This window comes from Aedes albopictus, chromosome 2 (assembly GCF_035046485.1).
Source record: "Aedes albopictus strain Foshan chromosome 2, AalbF5, whole genome shotgun sequence".
NCBI lineage: Eukaryota > Metazoa > Arthropoda > Insecta > Diptera > Culicidae > Aedes > Aedes albopictus.
The window spans coordinates 437,126,144-437,150,768 of NC_085137.1; the positions used below are offsets into that span (position 1 = coordinate 437,126,144).

Genomic DNA, 24,625 nt, shown 5'->3' on the forward strand with positions numbered 1-24,625 from the left:
GTCAATTTGTGTGCTTTGCGGACGACATGGACATTATCGCTAGAACATTTGGAACGGTGGCAGAACTATACACCCGCCTGAAACGCGAAGCAGCAAAGGTCGGACTGGTGGTGAATGCCTCAAAAACAAAGTACATGCTGGTAGGCGGAACCGAACACGACCGGATCCGTCTGGGTAGTAATGTTACGATAGACGGGGATACTTTCGAGGTGGTGGAGGAATTCGTCTACCTCGGATCCTTATTGACGGCTGACAACAACGTGAGCCGTGAAATTCGGAGGCGCATCATCAGCGGAAGTCGGGCCTACTACGGGCTCCAGAAGAAACTGCGGTCGAAAAAGATTCACCCACGCACCAAATGCACCATGTACAAAACGTTAATAAGACCGGTAATCCTCTACGGGCACGAGACATGGACCATGCTCGAGGAGGACCTACAAGCACTCGGAGTTTTCGAGCGACGCGTGCTAAGAACGATCTTCGGCGGTGTGCAGGAGAACGGTGTGTGGCGGAGAAGGATGAACCACGAGCTCGCTGCACTTTACGGCGAACCCAGCATCCAGAAGGTGGCCAACGCCGGAAGGATACGGTGGGCAGGGCATGTTGCAAGAATGCCGGACAACAACCCTGCAAAGCTGGTGTTTGCAACTGATCCGGTTGGCACAAGAAGGCGTGGAGCGCAGAGAGCACGATGGGCGGACCAGGTGGAGCGTGACTTGGCGAGCATTGGGCGTGACCGAGGATGGAGAGCGGCAGCCACAAACCGAGTATTGTGGCGTACTATTGTTGATTATGTCTTGTCTTAATGATGTGGAACAAATAAATGTATGTATGTAATGTAATATATATATATATATATATATATATATATATATATATATATATATATATATATATATATATATAGAGATATATAGATAGATATAGATATAGATATAGATAGAAGATAATTCTCAGGATACTAGACATGGGTAACTCACTCGCGAGTCGACTCAAAGAACCGATTCGCGAAACCGAGCGAGTGAACCACGATTCTTTTCAAAGGAGTTACGATTCGCTGAAGTTCATTACGAGTACAACAAGTTCTGAAAATAGTTGGATTGACTGCATACTTTAGTGATGTTTAGACACAGAACATCGCAATCTTTTCCAATCGATCATTTTTCATTCGTATATAGTATGACCGGCTCGCGCTAGTGTTTCGACTCTTAAGGCCGCACGGGACGACGTGTAATTTTTCCTATCTTCCCTCTCTTTCTAACAATTTGCCTCGCGATTTTGAAGAAGCAAATATCAATTTCCACTGCACTGACGTAGCTGAAACTTTAGTCGATTGTGCGCCACAAGTGAGCAAATGAACGATCAAATTTCTAGTCAATAATATGAAGTAGAAGTTGAGATTTGCATCTTACTAACAACAGAGCAATGGCGGACGATTCAACCACCGTCCCGTCCGGCCTTAAGTGGAAGGAACGAAAATCTGTATATCCTGTATTATTTGCGTCGACAGCTGAGACTGAGTCCATACCTTGCGAGCTGATTTCCTAGAAAACTGGACATATTAAAAAAAAAAAAAAGAGCCGGCTAACATCGAAAAAAAGCATTTTTCATCAAGTTACGGAAAAGAGTTGCTGAATCGGTCAAAAGAGTCGACTCTTTTTTGAGAGTGAATCGGTAGCGATTCACTCTCAAAATTGAATCATTTTCCCATCTCTACAGGATACTGATTACTTAGAGATGGTACCTTCGATAAAGCGATTTAGTAAATCAAGTACTTTCAGTTGAATGGTCGCAGTGAATATGCAAATTTTAATCTTATATATGATTACTCGGGAAAATGGTATCTTTGGCAAGATTGGTTGGTCGATCCAGGGCTTTCACTTGATTGACCGTTTGATTCTAGTGCTACTTTCTTGTTCAGAAAGTTTTCAAATTTCGACTGTTAGTTATACAAGTAGTTGATTACAATGCGTTCAAATTAGACATGGGTAACTCACTCGCGAGTCGACTCAAAGAACCGATTCGCGAAACCGAGCGAGTGAACCACGATTCTTTTCAAAGGAGTTACGATTCGCTGAAGTTCATTACGAGTACAACAAGTGCTGAAAATAGTTGGATTGACTGCATACTTTAGTGATGTTTAGACACAGAACATCGCAATCTTTTCCAATCGATCATTTTTCATTCGTATATAGTATGACCGGCTCGCGCTAGTGTTTCGACTCTTAAGGCCGCACGGGACGACGTGTATTTTTTCCTATCTTCCCTCTCTTTCTAACAATTTGCCTCGCGATTTTGAAGAAGCAAATATCAATTTCCACTGCACTGACGTAGCTGAAACTTTAGTCGATTGTGCGCCACAAGTGAGCAAATGAACGATCAAATTTCTAGTCAATAATATGAAGTAGAAGTTGAGATTTGCATCTTACTAACAACAGAGCAATGGCGGACGATTCAACCACCGTCCCGTCCGGCCTTAAGTGGAAGGAACGAAAATCTGTATATCCTGTATTATTTGCGTCGACAGCTGAGACTGAGTCCATACCTTGCGAGCTGATTTCCTAGAAAACTGGACATATTAAAAAAAAAAAAAAAGAGCCGGCTAACATCGAAAAAAAGCATTTTTCATCAAGTTACGGAAAAGAGTTGCTGAATCGGTCAAAAGAGTCGACTCTTTTTTGAGAGTGAATCGGTAGCGATTCACTCTCAAAATTGAATCATTTTCCCATCTCTAGTTCAAATAGATGAACTTTACATGAACGTTAAACGCTTCTGGTAAAATATTCAATATCTGACTGTCGTTATAAAATGCTCTATCTAAGAAATAAACAAACCGAATGAAATTAATTTTTGCACATTTGTAACGTAACTATTTGTCTTAGAAATATATTTGATTCGGTTGAAATATGAACGCTAGAAATAAATACAGCTTGTTGAAAACATTCTGTGAAACTCCATCCATTTGCATGTTTAAGCTAATTTTGTGATTACCTTATTGTTCGGATGGATGCATACCAAATTCTTGGAGCAACTTTTTGCACAATAATTTCAAATACCTAAATATTTATCCTAACATCAAACAACTACTTACAATAAATGGTTTATATCTTTCCCTCCTACACACTATACTGACTGCAATTTCAAACCGTTATTAATTCAATATTATATAATTTCACGTTAAATTTACTTATCTACTTCAAATCAATGGTTTCTATCATTTTGTTTTGGTTCTTCTTTGACTGGCAAAAGGCGTAATCTCGCATTCCACGACCCAACCGCTTATTGTGTTGGATATGCTGCTTTGCCCTGCCTCAACATATCTTATAATGGAAAATTTGTAGTGGAATCTCGCATGAAACAGCACATAACCTATAAACCCTTCATCTACTAAACAACTATGCTGAAGACATCATATTTCTAAGTTATCAGAATCCTGAGATATATTAGTTATAAAATTTGAATGCTCACTAGCGCCACCTATATGTGGCGTTCCGAACCATATGTCTCTCTATCAGTAATTATTTGACCTACCACACAATTTTGCCCAAGACACCATCTTTCTAAAAGATTAGGACACTGAGATATATAAGTTTTGAAATTTGAATACTCCCTAGCGCCCCCTAGACGTGGACGTCCAATCCATACGGCTTTCCACCATTTAGTCTTTGACCTACCAAACAACTTTGCTGAACACAATCTTTCTAAGTAATCAGGATCCTCAAATGTAGGTCATATAAAATTAACATGCACTCAGAATATTCTTTCGTTAAACCTCAACGAATATGTTTCGTAAAACTAGTTTTCGTAAATTGAAAGCAATTTGCGTATAATGTACGGTCCATTCGTACCACCATGCTGAAACAATACAAATGGAGTAGTATCATGTACGAAATCACGAATCCGACACGCGGTCAACTTGCTCATTCGTAGATTTCAGCTCCAGCTGTGTAGAATAAAACAAAACATACAAATGTCAAACGTTTTTTACTAACCATGCGTAAAAAGAAAATTTTGCTTCGTAGAATGCAACAAAGTTTTGCAGTCATCACTGACGATTGATTGGATCGCAGAGAAAACAAAGCAACCTGTTTTCACGAGCATATGACGGTGCGTGTGCGAGAAGAGGAAAGGAAACATGCTCTCGGTTGGAAGTAAAAGTTATTTATAAACAGAACCAAAGTGGAAAGCGTTCTGGTTGTTTTCGGATGGTTTCAACAAGCGCCACCAGATGGGTGGTTAGCTCTGGTAGGTATTAATCAGAAGATACGTGATTCGAAGCCTGTGATATCCAAGTGGACGAACGTGTGGTATTTTTTTAAGCATGTTTAATGTCATTCCGACAAAAAAAAAGAGACAGAAACATGTGTCGGAGCAATTTTATACGAAAAGAACTCATGCACAATACGAAGCTTTTCGTTGCAGAAAACAACGAATGACATTTGTAAACATGACGAGTGATTTCGTACAGTGAAACAAAATATATTTTCAGTGTGCTCACTAGCGCCGCCTAGTGGTGGAATTTCGAATCAAATGGCCAATCATCGATATGCCTTTGACTTACCAAATAATTTTACCGAAGAAACCATCTTTCTAAGTAATCAAGACCATACGATATATGAGCTCTAAAATTTGAAAGCTCACTAGCGCCACCTGGGTGTGCAGCTCCAAACCATATGTATCTTAATCAGTAAGTCTATGACCTACCAAACAACTTTGTCAAAGACACCATCTTTCTAAGTACTCAGGATCCTGAGTTATCTGAGATATAAATCTTACATGCTCACTAGCGCCACCTTGCGGTTGAAATATGAATTATTCAGGTCACCTCGTGTAGGTCCTTGATATCCCAAGTAACTTTGCCGAAGACACCTTATTGCTAGAGCATTAAGGTTTTGTAATATAATAGTTCACATTGGACTGTCTTTCAAATATCATTATATAGTGCATTCTTCATTATGCGATTTTCAATTTTCCGCATTACAAGGGGTTATACTGTTTTCCAAAAAGGTCCAAAAGTTGCTTGTAGTAAGGGATGAAACACAAATTATGTCACGCTAAAATCGACATTTTTCAAACCCCCCTCCCCCCTATGTCACACTTTTTGTATGGGACCTCAATATTTTTTGTATGGGTGGTCACGCTCTGCAAAACCCCCCTCCCCCTTGATAGCGTGACGTAATTTGTGTACGACCCCTAATAGTAATAGTAATAGCAGACAATTCTCATGTGTTGTACAAAGTACAACAGCGCGATGGACCGAAGGTTAAGTACACACTAAGAAATTCTGAAATTTACACGAAACAGAATTATCAAAACACGTAAACGTTTTCAAGACTGAATCACAAATTGGACTCAATTTTACACGCATCATGTAAGTGCTGGTTGGTTGCGTTAGATGTCAACAAGAAACCAGAAACGTAGAATCAGTATCACGTTCATCAACCACCTTCTAACTCGGTGAAATAGCCGAGAGGTAAGCGACGTGGCTCACGATCAGCAGTTCCGGTGTTCGAATCCCATACATGACATTATTTTACTTTTCTATGTTTTATCTGACAAATCGGTTCTAGCGATTGCTAGACGCCAAGAAAAAATAAGTTTTATTTCGGGGTGTCTTGAAAGACGTAAATTTACATATTATAACATCTAAATTTGTGTTTTTGATGATGCTCGTATATGTCAGGTTCAGGACACTTGAAATTACATGATATTTTCTAGGTGTGTATAAATAGGACGCAATCAGTGAAGTACTAGATTGAAAGTAGTGAGCTGGGTTTTTGTATGGTGAGATGATCAGTTCTCCATTTCTGCAATGAAATGATGCAAACAGCGTGGGTTATATGGTTTCTTGCCTAATTTGATGCTGTTTGAGCAAAACTTTGGGTAACTGTGCTGTTGAAATTGCAAGAAATAAATAATACAACATCACAGTTACCCAAACTTTTGCTCAAATAGCATTAAATTAGTCAAGAAATCATATAACCCACGCTATTTGGACCATTTCATTACAGAAATGGAGAACTGATCATCTCACCATACAAAAATCCAGCTCACTACTTCCAATCTAGTACTTCACTGATTGCTTCCAATATCCCTTTCGTGACGAACCAGCACAATCGTGCTGTTTTTCGGCATTGGTTTTGCACATTTTTTCAATTGTTTTTACCTCAAAATATGTGATGTAAATAATTTTTATGGTCGGGTTATTACTCTAACTTGTATTTCTGAGCCTCAACTTTGATTGGAATTGTTTATAAAAAACGCCACGATAAGTTAAACAAAAAGTAAACAATCACCCCAGAAGTTGAAAAAAAAATTATCTGTCGTATTTTTATAAATATTTGTTTAATCCAGGTATGCAGGGATAAAAATCGATAGAAAAAGAGTAGTTCTGCAAAACGGCGAAGAAAAAGTGGTGCTTTGTTGAAAAGCACAAGATTTCTGGGTGGTCAAAGTGGGACCAGCACAATTGTGCTGTTCCGTCCCCAAGGCGGTCCAAGTTCCATCGGTAATTGCCTATTCTTAGGCGTTTTATGGTATAGAAGATTGATTTTAATTATTAAATCACTACAAAAGGTTAGTTTGTAAAAACTTAGACGTATAATTTCAACTCAAGGAACAATATATCAGCTTGTACGAGTTTTTTTTGAAGGAACTTTGAATACTTGGGTGAAAAATATTACTCCATATTATCGAAATCATGACTTAGATTGGAACAGGGATTTGCTGTTCTTATTATCTTCTTTTTATTCACTTCTATGATTTGAATACCCTGTCAAGCTGATCTTGTGTTCCTAGATTTAAAATTATACGTCTAAATTTCTACAAATTAACACTTTGCAGTGATTTAATAATTACAATAAATCTTCTGTACCAAAAAAAACGCCTAAAAGTAGGCAATTTTTAGCAATTACTTAGAGAACATCGACCGGCTTGAGGACGGACCAGCACAATTGTTCCCAATTTGATCCCAAAAAGTGCATAGGTGGATAAAGTAGCCGAAGTAAAGAAAGTTTTATTCTAGAGAATGTTAAGTTTATTAGAGAAAATTTGAGATAATCATACTTTTATGGTCCGTCACGAAAGGGATATGACAGATAAGTGAAGTACTAGATATGTAGTAATGAGCTGAATTTTAGTATGGTGAGAAGGTCAATCCTCCGTTTCTGCAATAAAATGGTGCAAAAAGCGTGGGTATTATGATTCCTTGCCTAATTTGATGCTGCAAAACTTTGGGCAACAGTGCTGTTGGTTTCTCCATTTCTTGCAACATAAACAACATAGTCATCCAAAGTTTTGCTCAAACAGCATCAAATTAGGCAAGGTATCATAATACCCCCGCTTTCTGCGCCATTTTATTGCAGAAACGAAGAATTGACCTTCTCACCATACTAAAATTCAGCTCATTACTACAAATTTAGTACTACACCGAACGTGCCCCATTGAAGCGCTTTTTCGCCGAAGATCGAAATTTCAAAATTTTGAACCTGTGATAAGTTACTTCAATTTGATTTCAGCAGTTTTGCAAACTTCAGTGGTTTCCCACCTACGGTCATGGGCCAAGCAAATTCCTCAAGAACCAAAAGTATGAGAGTGACGTGGAAATGTTTTTCAGATTCTGCGCCTCAGGGAGCACCTATTACAATGTATCTGTGTTGCAAACATCAGTGGTTCCCAATCTGGGGTCAAAGGCCATGTGATTTTTTGAAGAAATAAATTTGTTTGAAAGAAGTACAAATGTTTTTCGAATTGATCATCTCAAGGAGCAGTATGTATCTCCGATATGGATTTGTTGCAAAAATCAGTGGTTTCCAATCTATGGTTATGGGCCACGGAAATTTCTTAAGAACCGTAAGTGTGAGAACGAAATGAAAATATTTCTCGGGTTCTATGCCTCCGGGAGCACTTTGTAAAATATAACCCAGTAGTTCCCAATATGGGGTCAGGGGTCACACGCATTTCTTTAGAACCGAAGTGCTAGGAAGAAGTGCACATGTTTTTCAGATTGGTCATCTCAAGGAGCAGCAATATGGATGTGTTGCAAAAATCTGTGGTATCAGTTACTGGGAGGATGAAATGAAAATGTTTTGGACACACGCCAGCTGGATGCAGAAGCTAAATACATTCATACCTTCTCCTAGGATCTTCGGATCTTGAGAAAGAAGCATGGCCCGTAGTCCCATATTGGGAATCACTAAGCTTCGCAACACTACTATATTATCATAAGAGCTGCTTGAAATGTTGGAACTGAAAAACTATTTTCATCTACTCCTAGGACTTTCGGTTCTTGCCCCCAGCTTGGGAACCACTGAGCTGTGCAACGCCACTATGTTTATGACAGCATTCTTATCGCACTTTATCGTGGTTTATGAGCGACAACCATGGCCCGTTACCCCATTTTGGAAACTCCTGAGCCACATATTGTATTATGCCTCTCGAAAAAAATCAGAATATGACGATTATCTGCCTTCGGCTTCTGATATAAGCGCGAAAACTACTAACCCACAGCTTGGCAAGACAAAGTTTGCCGGGACGCAACCAATCGCTTCCAAATTTTGCACAGTTATTTTGGACGCCTAAAGGAATAGAAAAAGCTTTGTTCTGGGTTGATGCGATCAAATTTAAATATTCGCCATACAACGTTGACCCACTCTAATGTCTAGTTACATGCAGTTTCACCTAGTTTCACGAATTCCGTAAAGAATCCAAATCCAAATCTGTCTAATTTACACCTTTTCAGCTGGTGTTCATCAACATGGATGTTGTTCCTCAGACTTTAGTCAAAACCAAGGAAGGTTTCCGAGCAGTGCTCCAATCGACCGGCCAAGATGTTCAAGCAACTATTCTGGATTCATCGATTCCTCGCTGTATTCAAGTAAAACGTGTTCCAGTTGTTTTTAATTATCCCTACACTGCACATAATTTATACCAGAACAATGTCCTTCAATGGCATCCGTCGCACGTTCAACTGCTGCCCGTTGGCGATACATCTGTGCTATTCATCGGACAAGCTGGTCTGCGTGGCGGTGGGCACAGCTGTTCCAAGTGTGCTACATACTACTGCGACCGGTGTCACTACTACTGCCCGAACGGTAGATGTTACGATTACTGCACCCATCGGCAGGATCACAACTGTGCGTCACGGCAAGCTGCTCAACGCCGTGAACAGGCGGAACGCGAACGACAAGAGCGGGAACGTCAGGAACGACAGAGGCAAGAACAGGAACGGTTGCGACAGCAGCGAGAACAAGAGCAGAGGGAAAGAGAACGCCAAGAACAACAGCGGCGGGAGGAGCAAGAACGACAGGCCCGGTTGCGACAGCAGCGAGAACAAGAGCAGAGGGAAAGGGAACGCCAGGAGCGAATCGCTCGGGAGAGGAGACAGCAAGAGCAGCGTGAACGAGAACTCCAAGAAAGGCGGCGGGAGCAGGAGGAGCGACAGGCTCGGGAGCGACAGCAGCAAGAGCAAGAGCAGCGGGAGAAAGAACGCCAGGAACGAATTGCTGCAGAAAATTTGAGGAAAGAGTTAGCGCGCTTAAAGCAGGAACGAATCATCCAGGATAGACGAGAGAAGGCTGCGATCAAATATAAATTGCAACAAACGTTGCAACAGACTACTGCCATATTAGAGGATGAACAGGATTATGTGAGCGAAGAGGAGACAGAAGAGTGTAGGGGAATGATCAATCAAGACGAATCTAGAGCGGTTCAACAGGAAGGACCCATAGAGGCCACAGAGACAGATTATGGGAACTGGTTGCCTCAGCATAAAATTGACGAAACAAGACTGCTGTTTGAAGCATTGAACTTGAGCGATGCTGCACCAACTGAGTATACTGAAAAGCGCTGTAATGAGGGATTGATTCCAGAGTCGTGGTATAAACGACTTGAAATACTTGAGACAAATAGTTCCAATTTGATTGAAACTACTTTGATGAGGTTGGAGAGCAATATGTCTGAAGATTTCAATCGATTGGCACAGTACGCAATAGATAAAGAAAAAAGCCGAAAAAATTACTCTGAAATATTCGAGGAAGAATTTGCTCCATCAGGTAAACCAAATTATTTCTGTATATTGAGAAATCGTGAGAAACTTTCACGAATCGAACGACGACGTGAACTAATCGCTCAAAATGTTAAACACAAGGCATTCGTGCAGTTATCAAAAGTCGTTAGAAGAAATGTGCGTAAAGTGGGCATAGATCTACAGCAGCAAATCATGGAGTATGTTCACAGGGGAGGCAAACTACAGACTCGAGTCATCAAACGATTTCCGGTGGTAAGATGGATTGAACAGAGTTTGATATTTGAACTCATAGCCTATCCGGATGGAAAAGTAGATGAAGTATTGCTTAATGTTTTCAAAAATCATTGGATGATAGTTAGAGAGTTGTTCGAGCGGCAGGATCGTCAGAAGCTTCTGTATGCACTTCGGACAGAGCAGTTGATTCGTGGGTTAACATTGCAACACATAAACGATGTCTTGGACATGGTTACCCAAGTTAAGTTCATAGGGTTAGATGTAGTATGCAAAAGGGGAGAAAATTGGTACTTCGAATTGAAAAAATGTTGGGTTAAGTCTAAAATCCCAGAGTATAACAATGCAGAAACTTCTTCCGAACTTGTAGAATTACTTGTGAGTTTGCCCTGGAACAGTTTGATGACGCAGCAATTTCTGAACGCCATCGTTGGAGAACCAAATCAGCTAGTTATATGTGACTTTTTGTATAAGGTCAGAAATGAGCATATGTGTCATCCCATAGTAATGGATATAGTAGCAGAAAAAAGTGAGCATAATAATGGTGTAGCAGGTTGGACCAGCGACCTCAACTACCATATTTTGATACAGGAAATATACAAACTTAACCCAGAGGTTGGTCGCCATATAAACTCAAAGTTGAGAGCAATTCTAAGGAAAAGTTCAACCGCCAAATTGCTGAATTTTCTCAGATCAAATACGTCTCGTATAGCACCAAACATGGACAAGTTTGTGAGAATTCTAGAAAACACACTAATGTTTCAAACAACACCAGACGTGTGGGATGACATAGAAACAATTATAAATTCTGAAAGGAATACCGATAAATGGGAGCAAAAAGTAGACAATTTCATAGTTTCATCCATTTTCGGTAAAAGTTATGAGTACAGCGTAGACGAGTTACTCGATCGTATGAGCGACTGTACTCTTCATCCGACCAATTTTGACCGAAATAAGGTATTGCGAGCTTTCAACTCGGTGAAAGCAGCATACAATTCTAAACTAAAATCTTCGCATATAGGACATTGGGCTGATTCAGTCAAGTTGAACTTTGAAAACTCGACTTTGGAAGAAAAAATTGCTGTAGTCATACGGGCTGTCGAATTTAGCCATGAGTTCAAGCCTCGAGATTCGCAGATTTTATCGTTGCTGGTGCTATTAATGGCAAACGAAGACCATGGGCGACTTGCTCAGATAAATACAGGAGAGGGAAAGTCAATCATTGTGGCAATGTTAGCGGTAATCCATGCGCTAAAGGGTGTCAAAGTTGATATAGTTACGACATCCACCGAGTTGTCAATTCCTGAAGTGAAGAAACAACGACCGTTCTTCGAAATTTTCGGGCTTACGGTTGACGAAAATAGTCCTGATAGGGATAAGAAAGTGGTATACAGATGTGACATTGTCTACGGGACAGCTTCTGATTTCCAGGGAGATGTATTGCGAACAGAGTTTCTTGGAAACGATTGCCGAGGAAATCGCAAGCACCAAGTGATCATAGTGGATGAGGTAGACAGCATGTTGTTCGACAGCCGTACCCATAGCGTTCGATTGTCAGATGAGAATCCTGGAATGACTCATTTGGAAGTTCCTCTGGCTGTCATATGGCATCAAATCCATAACATCAATGCCCACATGATAGAGCGCGACAATAAGGTATTCTTCATTACCGAGGACTTTGAGGCAGTTGGAAATGAAATAAAGTTATACTCCGGAGAAGATTGGGAGACTGTGAGTACCGAAGTGCACGATAAGAAAGAGTTCATCACAACACATACCGAGAATCATCTACGAAAGTTGCTGCGGAAGCTAACGGTTGACGAGCAGAAAGAATACGAAGCCTATCAAGCATTGAACCTGCGAATAATGGGTGTGGCAGAGCAGCTATCGAAAGCAAACGATGACGAGAAAATGAAGGCCGAATGCGAACAGATGCGGTTGGATCTCATTAAGCTGCCCTGGAATACACGCGACCCAGTCGTGGATATTCCCGAACATCTGAGAAGTTTCGCATTGAACCAGATTTCAATTTGGGTAAAAAATGCAATACTAGCCAAATGGGTGTATAAAAAGGATGCACACTACACTGTGATTCATGGGAAAATCATTCCGGTGAACTTCAACGAAACAGGAGATCTTCAAACCAACATGATCTGGAGTGACGGTCTGACGCAGTTTTTGCAGCTGAAAGAAGGCCTACGAATGGACCCGGAAGGTATATCGACCAACTTCATTTCCAATATAAGCTTCTTTCAGCGATACGGCTCCAACATCTACGGATTGACGGGAACCCTCGGGGAACAATCCACGCAAGATTTCTTGCAAACAATGTATGGCACAGATATGATCGTAATTCCTCCATATAAAACAACGGATATTACAAACAATGAAATGTCAGGATATCGATGCAAGGAACTTGCACCGTTGGTTCTATGCGATGTAAAAATATGGTATCAAAGTGTAAAGGAAAATGCCCTATATCATGCGCAAAATAATCGAGCAGTCCTCGTTATATGTAAATTCATCACTCAAGCTCGAAATATTGCCAACATGCTAAGAAAAGTGCATGATCCCCGCAAGATTTTCATTTATACCGGGGAAGAAACAAAATTTGAGAAGAATGCGGTCGACTCCGGAGAGATTATTGTCGCCACAAACATTGCGGGTCGAGGAACTGATATCAAAACATCGAAAAACGTGGAGAAACACGGAGGCATGTGTGTATTGGTGACATTCTTACCGGAGAGTTTTCGTGTTGAAATGCAGAACGTCGGTCGAACTGCTCGCGAAGGGAAACGAGGCATGGCGCAACTGATAACGTACGATGTCGGCAACTTACCGATGGAATCACTGAAGAAGATGCGACAAGAGCGCGAAGCTAAAGCAATCACCGCGGCAATCAACGACGCTAAGAAGATGCTCATCCAAGACTGTCTATTCAGTCGGTTCTGCTTGCTGGAAAACGAACTATTGCCAAGTATGGATGAAACAAGAAAAATGCACGTATGGGATCTCCTCAACGCTGGGTGGATTGATTACTCAGCGAACCATCTGGATCCTCGGAAAATTTCAGAAAAAGCGACCATGTGGGCGGAAAAGAGCCATCAAGAGTTTGTGTCAGCTGCGCTGAAAAGTCTCAGTAGAGCTGAACGAGGTAAACTGACAGAACAGGATATGCAAGATCTGCGATCTCAGGCAACGAAAAAAGTTGCTGAAGAAATGCCTGCCTTCAAGAAACGTTACGCCAAAAACGTTTGGAACCAGTACTGTACCAATCAATCTTCGTTGGTGCAGCAAAATCAACTTGACGCCTTCAGAAATGGTCAAAAGTTCAATCCGAAGTGCAGTGAGCTGGCCTCACGGTACGGCTGGGGAACTTTCGAGAGAAAAGCACTTGAGGAATCTTGGGGTCTCTGGTTGAAAAGCAAGCTCTTCGATGATGATGAGACATCAGCTGAAGAAGCAATTGTCATGTTCAGGAATGAATTTGAAGATACAACTCATCAACGTGCCGCACTGGATAAACTTGTGCGTAATCCTTTCTTCTATGTGCTCAAGGGGAACGAACAACTCAACGCACGCCATTTCGAGAACGCGATCAAGTGCTACGACAGAGCGATCGATTTGGATCCCGTATTCTCAGCGAACGCCCGTTATTGCAAGGCACAGACGCTGTTGTCTTATTCAGAGAACAAAGGCACCAAACAACAAGATGCGCTGAACGAACTAAGAAAAGCAGAGGATCTAATCAAATCCGTGTACCGTCCAAATCTTTTGACCTTTAACACTTTGATCGGCCAACATCAATGCCTAGAACAAACCTCCCAGCACGTGCAGCACCAGCTAGATATCCTGAGCCAGCAAGAAGACTACATCCGGCAAGCGCGCGAAGTTATTGAGATGGCACAGAAGAACAATAACAACGTCAAGGTCACTCTCAAAAATCTTTACGACGTGCTCTCAGAGGCGAAAGAAGATCATGCAAAAGCAATCCGCGAAGCATACGGCAACGGACTGAAGAACTTGTTCACAGTTGAAGAAAAGCTTCCAAGACCATGGGGTAGCATTGTAGCCGTTGCTTTGATTGGCGTTGCCCAAATCGCAGCTGGATGTCTGATAGTCATGTACACCGGAGGGTCTCTGGGTACGGGACTGATTGCGGAAGGAGTAGCGGATTTAATCGTGGCCGCAACTGCAGCAATCAAAGGAACGTTCAGTTGGGCAGCCTGGGCGACTCAGAAAGTGGTGAGCATTGCTGTATCGATCGTTTGCTCTGGCATTGCTTCCATCAAACAAACGGCCAAAGAAGCCGGAAATCTCGGAATTGGGACAATCAAACAAGCCGGTAAGAATATGTTGAAGGGGTTCAAGTCCGGACTTAAAGACGTTTCAAGAACGTGTTACGACATAGGCAAAGGAATTGCAACGCCACAAGGAGGTCTGGGATTGGCAATAAAGGAGGTCGGGTTAGCATTAGGGAAGGGTGTTGTAAAAGAGTGTTTAAACGAAGCTGGCAAGTATTGCACTAATCAGGTGTTCATGAACAAACTGGAAGAGGAAATTACTACGATAGTGAGTGATGTGCTAATAAGGGCACTTTCTTCGAATGCGTTGGTAGTCAAAGCTCTGGAAGAAGACGAGCGAAATGGAAGTAGCTACTGGAAACAGCTGTTCATAAAAGAGGGAATGGAGTTGCTAAAAGATAAGGAGATCAACAAATGTGCTGACATGTTCAAGAGCATTGCAAAAGGTGTCGCAGTTGGATCAATCCCTTATGCTGGAAGCGTCATGGATGTCGCGGGAGTTGGCAAATGTGTATACACCCTCAACACATACACAGAAAATTTCATCACAAAATTCAACAAGAAAGTTAGTTCTCATGAGAAGTCTATTAATGAACAAAGAGGTGAAGCTAGTAAATCAAACTTGAGTGAAAAAACTGAGTTTTCCAACGGAAGAAATAATAATCAAGCTTTTAATCAAAATGTAACCAGTGCTCCCGACATGGACTGCGAAAATTCAGATATTGACGTACACCAAGTTACGGAAGACGCAGTATACAGTTCGAAAGTGTCAGCAAATGCACAACTACGTTCGACTTATCGGGAAGCGTCAACTCCCAAAACGCTAGCCAATGTCTTCAAAGGAACCATAACGGGTAAACTTACGACTTCTATCCAAGAGAACATAATCAATCCGGCATTGAGTCATGTTTCATCGCGCGTGGCTAATGGTCTGTTTGCCAATATGGAAGAGTCGGTTACAAAACTAAGACACGAGATCAAAACCGAACGAGATAATCGTAGCGAATCGAATGCTATGGCAAACTCCGCCATGAACGAAACTCCGATCGAAGAGAATCAAGATCTTGGTCCAGAAACTACTAAGATGATTGAAATGGTTACAAAAGATGATCACTTGCACGACACTACAAGTTTGGCACTATCCGCAGGTGCAATAAATGCTCCAATCTACGTTTACGACGAGAAAGGCAAACTGAAGTATATAGTGGGAAGCAAACTGCCTGGTAAACCTATTAATATTAAACATTTTGCGCCGTCCAAGGATCACCCGGTAGGTCACTTCACTCCTTTGGACCCCAACCTCAAAGTGACTCCTTCAGGAACTAACTCCTGTGCTATAGACGCAGTTGTAGCGCAGCTAAGTTCGACTCAAAAAGAATCGCTTCAAGTTAATAATGCAGCGGACTTACGCAACAAGATGGTTCAGCAAATCAAAAACAATCCTCGCCAAGCAGAGCAAATGTATGAAAAGCGGGCGCAACTAGAACGAATTGCACCGCATAGAATATTCAATGGAGGCCGTGAGCCACAGAAACAACCTAAACTGGACAAACGTGTTTCCAAGTTCAACAAAAAGTTCGAAACATACCAACCAATGCTCGGAGACAGAATCAGGCGAGACTCCGATTCAATGGACAATGCAATGACCAACCAAACACAAGAGCATCACTTGATTCACCAAAGTCTCAGAAATCACCGGGCAATCACCGAGACTGGCTTCAACATCCACGACCCGATCAATGTACTGGTGTGCCCCAGAAGTGAGGAAGATCGACGGCAGCTGGGAACGAACCGATCGGTGCACTGCGGTCGTCACCCCACAGAACTGGTGGCCGAGATAAGGACAAAATTGGACGAAGCCTGGCGTAGACACAGCGAAGATCGTGCAACGCTAAAGCGGGTCGTTTACGAAATAGCTTACAAGGAACGAGAGTTGGTGCGATCAGGTGAACGATCACTGCAAAGATAGAGAAAAGCTCGGTTTGATGAGCAGGGCAGAACTGAAATGATGTAATGACGTGGCTGAACAATAATTGTGAAGTAGGCAGGGGAGGGCTGTTGGCTTTTGGAGCTTGATGGTTTCGAGGCTATGGAAACTGTTTTTGCAATTCCGCAAATTCTTGGAAGTTACATGATTTTTTCAGTTTGTTCCTCAGGAATTCCTATGGCCATTCTTTTTGGAACTCAGGAATACCTATTCGGAATTGTTGAAGTAATTTATAATGGAATTACACATTTCCATTACAATTACAATACAATTGCCGAATTAATATAAAAAGGTGTCAGGCCATTCGGCCGAAGGTCATTAGGCCGAAGGCCATTCGCTGAGAAGCAGGCTGAAAAGCAGGCTTTGTCTCAGTGGGGACGTAACGGCAAGAAGAAGACCCAACGACCATTCTGCCTAATGACCATTCGGCCTAATGACCATTCGGCCTAATGACCTTCGGCCTAATGGCCTTCGACCTAATGACCTTCGGCCTAATGACCCAGCATCATATAAAAATATAATTTCCGTACCAATTTCCAAAGAAATTGTCGGAAGAATTATCAAAGGAATTTCTGAAGAACTGCCTGAGGCATTCCCAAAGATATAACCGAGGCAATTTCAAATACGAAAACCGAAGAAGTTTCCAAAATAATTACGAGAGTAATTTTAAAGCAACTTCTGAAAAACAATGATCGAGAAACTTTTAAAACAATAGGTGACGAAATTCCCAGAGACTTCTTTGAAGAAAGATTCAAAAACTTGTCGAAGGAATTACTAGAAGAACTCCTGAAGTTTCCACGAGGAAATTGTTTAAGAAATTCTCATAGGAACTACAAAAGGAATTCACAGAAGCATTGCTGAAGGACTTTTTATAGGAATTCCAAATAATTCCTCAAAGAAATTTTCCAATACCTGATCGAATTATCAAAGTAATGCCTGAAAAAAAAACGAAAAGAATTTCCAAACAAATTACCAAAACCAAAATTCCGCAGAAATTTTCAAAAACATTGCCGAAGAAATTCCCAGAGGCATTACCAAAGAATTTTCCAAGAGAGCTCTCAAAATTGAACAAAATTCAACTTTTTCAGCTTAATGCACCAGTTTTCACGTTTATATGCCTAAATTAGATAACCTGCGTCGAAATTTTCTGAATTTCATTGATTTCAAGATTGTAATATCCAATATTTAAAAAAAATGTACTTCACTAGAGCTCTTAGGGGGGCCTGAATCTCGGGTAATATTGTGTTTTCTTTCATAGCTCGAACCAGTGTAGAGCAGTGATTCTTCAAGCTTATAAATATACTAAATAATCTAAAATAACTCCGAAGAAGGCACTAATGAAGTAAAATATCCGACGAAAGCCGTAGCCCTGTTAATAAAAAAACATAAAATCTCGTAACGGCGTTTTTTCAACTTTTAGCGTACTTTTAGCAGAAAAAAATCAAAGTACTAATCGTTACAAACTTGCCTAACACTTAAGCAGTAGCAGATTACCCTCTGCACCTAATGTTGCTTCTTTTAGTGAATATGATGAACCATTTCTCACGAGTGCATTCAATCAAAGTGCCAATATTCATATGTACTATGTTCCAATAAATCTTCCACCAATTTTTGGAAACTAGTTATGCAGTTATCACAACTCAAAAAGAAAAATATGCAAGTTTGAGAGGCTCCAGTTTGATGAAATACTTAGATTGATTACTCAACACAGACATGCATCAGAAGGTTAGGTATACAAGGTATATCGTGGTAATTGTTTCAAAAAGGTGTTAGAAGCGTAATACTCTACTTGAGAAGAATTGTAACCATAAATTGACTAATTGGAATGTGTCAGAGAAGGAGTCAATATCATCATATCAGCATTGCACATTTAAATGTTTCTTCCCAAACTTGACGTAGAGACACAGCCATCCCTGGTCAACAAAAATTGAAGATTTGTACTGATGGTCTGTCAAGCAGTGCAGCCAAATGAGCAAGTAGTATAAGATAGTGAAAACAAAGAGGCCAAAAAAGAAAAAAATATACTCTTTTTTCATTTTTTTTTATTTCACTTCCGCAAATTTGTGGAAACGTCGGTGCTTTAGAAGAGTTCTTATTGTTTGACATATGTAAGGAATCCTTACTAAGGATAAATCAAAATTTCATTGCATCAGTAACAAAACAAGTCATTTATTTATAAGCCACAAATACTGAATAATTATTTACAAATATTTATAAAAATATGAGCACATAAATAGCTTTAAAAAAAAAATATGTAGCTGAGGAAATCGGAATTCAGAATCTATTGTAAGCAGTACTATTGGATGTGAATTAGAATCAAATTCAATTGGTGATCATGGATTCAGGACTTTTGACATGGTAATCGTCCCATCCAGCTTACTTTTCAATCGTGATATATGTAATCCAAAAAGAGGCCTGAGGTCTCAATAGTACATACAGTTCAAATATATACAAATGTGTGTAACTCTTTCAAAGTTGGAAATATATATATGCACAATAGAGATATTAGAATAAAGCAGAGCAGCAAAGTTCCGCGGAGCAGCAAAGTTCCGCGCGCTGGCTTTGCTAGATTTTTGCGATTTTTTTTCTCTGTGGGGCTCCGACGACGGGACGAGTGTGCGCGCGCCGTGGTTCGAGTCGGTTCCGAATTTTTCGCTTCCCTTCGGCGCTAGTTTCGAATACACTTTTAGTTGATAATAATTCTTTCATTTTTTGCATTTACACAAAAGAGTGAAAAATGTTACTTCGGGTTCGCCGGTCGAGAAAAAAAAATTCGGGCGCCGACAAGTGAGTCGCGTTTAGTGTATTTCTGTGTGGAATAGACTAAAGGTTTCTGCTCCCTAGTGGAGTGGAGACGCGCGATAGAATTTTCTTTTTGGCTAGTTCTTGCGTCGAAAAGTGGTCGGTTTTTAACGGCGGTTTGTGTATATTGATCCATTGTCAAATCATATCACCAACCATAGGTGACTCCCGGACTGACAATGTACCTTACCCTACTAACAAAAAAATCCTTCCTGAGACAAACGTGGAGATGCAGCGATTCGCGGTCTTTATAACAACGTTTGTCTTACTAACATTCCCTTCCATCCTCGATGACCGTAAGGACGTGGCCGGCGCCGTTATTGACCTTATTAAAGTTGAGAGCTCTCGACCTGTGTACATTGAGAATAGTAAGCTAGTCCCAAGCCCTATTCAGTGGTTCCTTGTGCAATTTCGATTGCTCTGGTCAATCACGGAGTAGCAACTACGAATTGTGCGGTCATCTATGCTCATGCTCATGCTCATGCTCACAATAGAGATATTAGAATAAAGCAGTTTTTTTTTTGTAGACAAAATATAATGTAAATATCACATACTCATGTTTTGAATCTTCAACACATGTCTCATTTAGTGCTCTAAACTCTGCTAAACAATCTCATTGGCATCGATCGTGAATCAATGGGAGAAAGCTTATGTTTCTCTGAAGAGGGAGACAGCGAGGATAGGCGTAACGATTAACTCTACCACATGATTGCGGGTAGGTCTATCTTGACAGGTTAAAATTACAGTTTTTTTTTGTTATTGTCAAGACTGGAAAATCATTTCTTCTAGTATCAATCAAACAGTCGAAAAACAGACAGCAAGGTAAAGGAGGTAGGGCTGCAAAACGGTGAGCCAATAAGGAGAGCGTCCAACATAGCTCTGGCCCTCACAAGTTCCTACCTCATGCTTCCACGAGTTAAGTGATGACAAAGACCGCCAGCTAAGAGTTGTGTGCTTAGCTGGTAGTGCAGCCTGGGCACTGTTGTCCTTTTGACTTCAGCAAGATTGAGGAGGTACGACCCGAGGGTCTGTTCACCAAGGAGGTGCGGCTCAAACAGCGTCTGTTCTGGCATCCAGCGGCTGAGTAAGAAACGCTGCACCACGCCCAGCTAGATCCAAGGTGGTAGCCCCATCAGCGTGGTCGTCCCAGTGTTGGTTGGGACGTTAAACAGAACTGGCACGATGGCCCTCCGGCGAGACAGGAGTGTTGGCGTAGGCCCAATAAGCCACCCGTAAAAATCCCCATTGCGAATAACATAGGAGAAAATACGACTCGATACAATCGGCAAAGACCCACGCGACGAAATAAGGACTACGATTGGAAACTTGGAACATGGAATTGCAAGTCACTAGGTTTCGCAGGATGTGACAGGATAATCTACGACGAACTACATCCCCCCAACTTCGACATCGTGGCGTTGCAGGAACTTTGCTGGACTGGACAGAAAGTGTTGAAAAGCGGGCATCGAGCGGCTACCTTCTACCAAAGCTGTGGCACCACCAATGAACTGGGAATAGGATTTATAGTGTTGGGCAAGATGTGACAACGTGTGATCCGGTGGCAGCCGATCAACGCAAAGATGTGCATGTTAAGAGTTAAGGGCCGTTTCTTCAACTACAGCATCATCAACGTCCACTGCCCACACGAAGGGAGACCTGATGACGAGAAAGAAGCGTTCTACGCGTAGTTAGAACAAACATACGATGGTTGCTCGTCGCGTGACGTGAAAATCGTTGTCGGCGACATGAACGCGCAGGTAGGAAGGGAGGAAATGTACTGACCGGTAATCGGGCGAAACAGCCTGCACGCCGTATCGAATGATAACGGCCAGCGATGCGTAAACTTTGCAGCCTCCCGTGGTATGGTAGTCCGAAGCACCTTCTTACCCTGCAAAGATATCCACAAAGCCACCTGGAGATCACCCGACCATCAAACAGAAAACCAAATCGACCACGTTCTAATCGACGGTAAATTCTTCTCGGATATATTATCCGTTGCAAGAAAATAGAGAGCGAAAATGGTGCAAAATCGCTAATAGACCTCCACTCGTACGTTTAATCGTTCTGGTGTCTTTTGCAATAAGTGCGCGAATGGGCCAAAGAATACTGCGCCGAAAACACCAACACGATTTACCGTTCTGGCGGAGGTATACGAGCACTTGCGCTGAAAAATTTTCGCGCAACGCATAATAACCAACGTCCGCACATACCGCAGTGCGAATATAGATTCGGATCACTACTTAGTCGCTGTATGCATGCGCTCAAAACTTTCGACAGTTATCACCACGCGTCGAAGTCGAACGCCGCGGCTCAACATCGAGCAACTTCGTAACGTAGAAGTTACTCAAGACTACGCGCAGCAGTTAGCAGTGGCCCTACCAACGGAAGAGCAGCTTGGCGCAGCTACACTTGAAGATGGCAGGAGCGACATCCGATCCGCCATAGGTAGTACCTCAGCTACAGCACTAGGCTTCGCTATTGCGAATCACAGAAACGACTGGTAAGACGGCGAATGTGAACAGTTGAAAAACGAGAAGAATGCAGCATGGGCGAGAATGCTGCAACACCGTACGAGAGCGAATGAGGCACATTACAAACAGGCGCGGAACAGGCAGAACTCAGTCTTCCGGATGAAGAAGCGCCAGCAGGAAGAACGAGATCGCGAAGCGATGGAAGAGCTGCACCGCGCTAAGGACACACGAAAGTTCTACGAGAAGCTGAACCGCTCGCGCAGAGGCTTTGTGCCACAAGCCGACATGTGCCGAGATAATTACGGGAATATTCTCACGAGCGAGCGTGAGGTGGTCGAGAGGTGGCGACAGCATTACGATGAGCACCTCAATGGCGACGTTGCAAGTACCGAAGGTGGCGTGGTAACAGATTTAGGAGTATGTGCACAGGACGAAAGACTTCCGGCCCCTGACCTCAAACAGATTGAGGAGGAGGTTGGCCGGTTGAAAAACAACAAAGCCGCTGGAGCAGATCAACTACCAAGCGAGCTTCTAATGTAACGACCCTAAGTCTTTATCACCCTTACTATTCCATATTAATTAGGATTCCTCAGTAGATATAATGTAATTGTCACTTATGTGGAACATTGGCACTTTTACCCTAGTAGCGATAAAGTTTGCGTTTGAATGTAAAAACAGTAAATATAATGTATCGCCCGAGTACGCACATGTGAATCAACGGTTCACCGTTAAGATAAACAAAGACCTAGAGGTCAGAACGCTCCGAGCGAGCACATTGGAATCTACGAACCACCGTTAACGTAAATAGTAAATAGCGAGTCACGTGGGGTTCAACGAATGTCCGTCAACACCCAAAGGTATGAACTAGGTAGCCAAAACAGACGTGTACAGTCATAAATATTACTTGAACGCCAACTTATAAAAGACATTACTATGTTCAGAGGGAGACAGTCAGTATGTAGTCAGTTAATAGTTGAGTTTATAGAAGTCAGTTGATAGGAGTTAGTTTATAGATGAAAGTCTATAGAAAAGTCTAGATGGGGGAAGTCTAGAGAGTGAAAGTGAGAGCTCTGCTCAAGTGTTAAGTTTTAGTTTTAAGTGTTTTAGTTTTATAAGAACAATAATGGACAATATAAGTGAAGAAAGGAAGTGATGTAGCAGCTATCAATTTGATGACAGTACCATGGGGGGAAAGGGTAATAAAGTACATCTTTTTGTACACTAAAATACGGTGGAGAAGCACTGGTGAGAGCACTGCACTGGGTCATTACCAAGATTTGGGAGGAGGAAGTATTACCGGAGGAATGGATGGAAGGTATCGTGTGTCCCATCTACAAAAAGGGCGACAAGTTGGATTGCGGGAACTACCGCGCGATGACACTACTGAGCTCTGTCTACAAGATACTCTCTCAATTTTTATGCCGCCGACTATCATCGATTGCAAGAGAGTTCGTGGGGCAATATCAGGCTGGATTTATTGGTGTACGCGCTACAACGGACCAGATGTTCGCCATCCGCAGAAATGCCGCGAATACAACGTGCCCACACATCACTTGTTCATCGATTCAATTTCAAATCGGCGTATGATACAATCGATCGAAAACAGCTATGGCAGATTATGCACGCTTACGGATTCCCGGATAAACTGATACGGTTGATCAAGGCGACGATGGATCGAGTGATGTGCGTAGTTCGAGTATCAGGGACACTCTCGAGTCCCTTCGAATCTCGCAGAGGGTTACGGCAAGGTGATGGTCTTTCGTGCTTGCTGTTCAACTTTGCTTTGTAGTGTGTAATAAGAAGAGCGGGGATAAACACGAGTGGGACGATTTTCACGAAGTCCGTTCAGCTGCTTGGTTTCGCCGATGATATTGATATTATTGCTCGTTAATTTGAGACAATGGCGGAAACGTACATCCGACTAAAGAGTGAAGCCAGGCGAATTGGATTAGTCATTAATGTGTCGAAGACAAAGTACATGATGGCAAAGGGCTCCAGGGAGGAATCAGCGCGCCCGCCACCTCGAATTTATATCGACGGTGATGAAATCGAGGCGGTTGAAGAATTCGTGTACTTGGGCTCACTGGTGACCGCCAACAACGACACCAGCAGAGAAATTCAGAGGCGCATTGTGGCAGGAAATCGTGCTTACTTTGGACTCTACGATCGAATAAAGTTCGCCGTAACACGAAGTTAACTATCTACAAAACGCTGATTAGACCGGTCGTCTTCTATGGACACGAAACATGGACCCTACGTGCAGAGGACCAACGCGCCCTTGGAGTTTTCGAACGGAAGGTGTTGCGTACCATCTACGGCGGAGTGCAGATGGAAGACGGGACTTGGAGAAGGCGAATGAACCACGAGCTGCATCAGCTGCTAAGAGAACCAAGCATCGTCCATACCGCGAAAATTGGGAGGCTACGGTGGGCGGGTCACGTCATCAGGATGTCGGATAGTAACCCGACTAAAATGGTTCTCGAGAGTCATCCGACCGGTACAAGAAGACGTGGAGCGCAGCGAGCTAGGTGGGTCGACCAAGTGGAGGACGATCTGCGGACCCTACGCAGAGTGCGGAGCTGGAGACAAACAGCCATGGACCGAGTGGAATGAAGACGGCTACTATGTACAACAGAGGCCACCCCGGCCTTAGCCTGATCGAACGAACGAACGATTGTTGATTATGTCTTGTCTTAAATGTGATGTTGAACAAATAAAAGTATGTACCATTTTTTTCGAAAATTATTCACCATTGAACGTATTGTAATTTGCACAGCACATCCACCATAACCCGTATTGTTCT

The 24,625-nt window shown here is 42.1% G+C and overlaps 2 protein-coding genes across 2 annotated transcripts in view; both read left to right on the plus strand.

The window, feature by feature from the left end:
• The window catches only part of LOC109402566 (uncharacterized), a 55,851-nt gene extending 32,880 nt beyond the window's left edge, over positions 1-22,971 (plus strand). Inside the window, exon 2 of the mRNA XM_062853686.1 lies at positions 8,741-22,971. Within this exon, the coding sequence (XP_062709670.1) occupies positions 8,756-16,531 (7,776 nt within the window). The 5' untranslated portion in view covers positions 8,741-8,755 and the 3' untranslated portion in view covers positions 16,532-22,971. The remainder of the gene's footprint in view (positions 1-8,740) is intronic.
• Positions 1-24,625, plus strand: part of LOC109402582 (transmembrane protein 258) — a 60,162-nt gene that overhangs the window by 20,339 nt on the left and 15,198 nt on the right. The gene's annotated exons all lie outside the window — the stretch shown is intronic.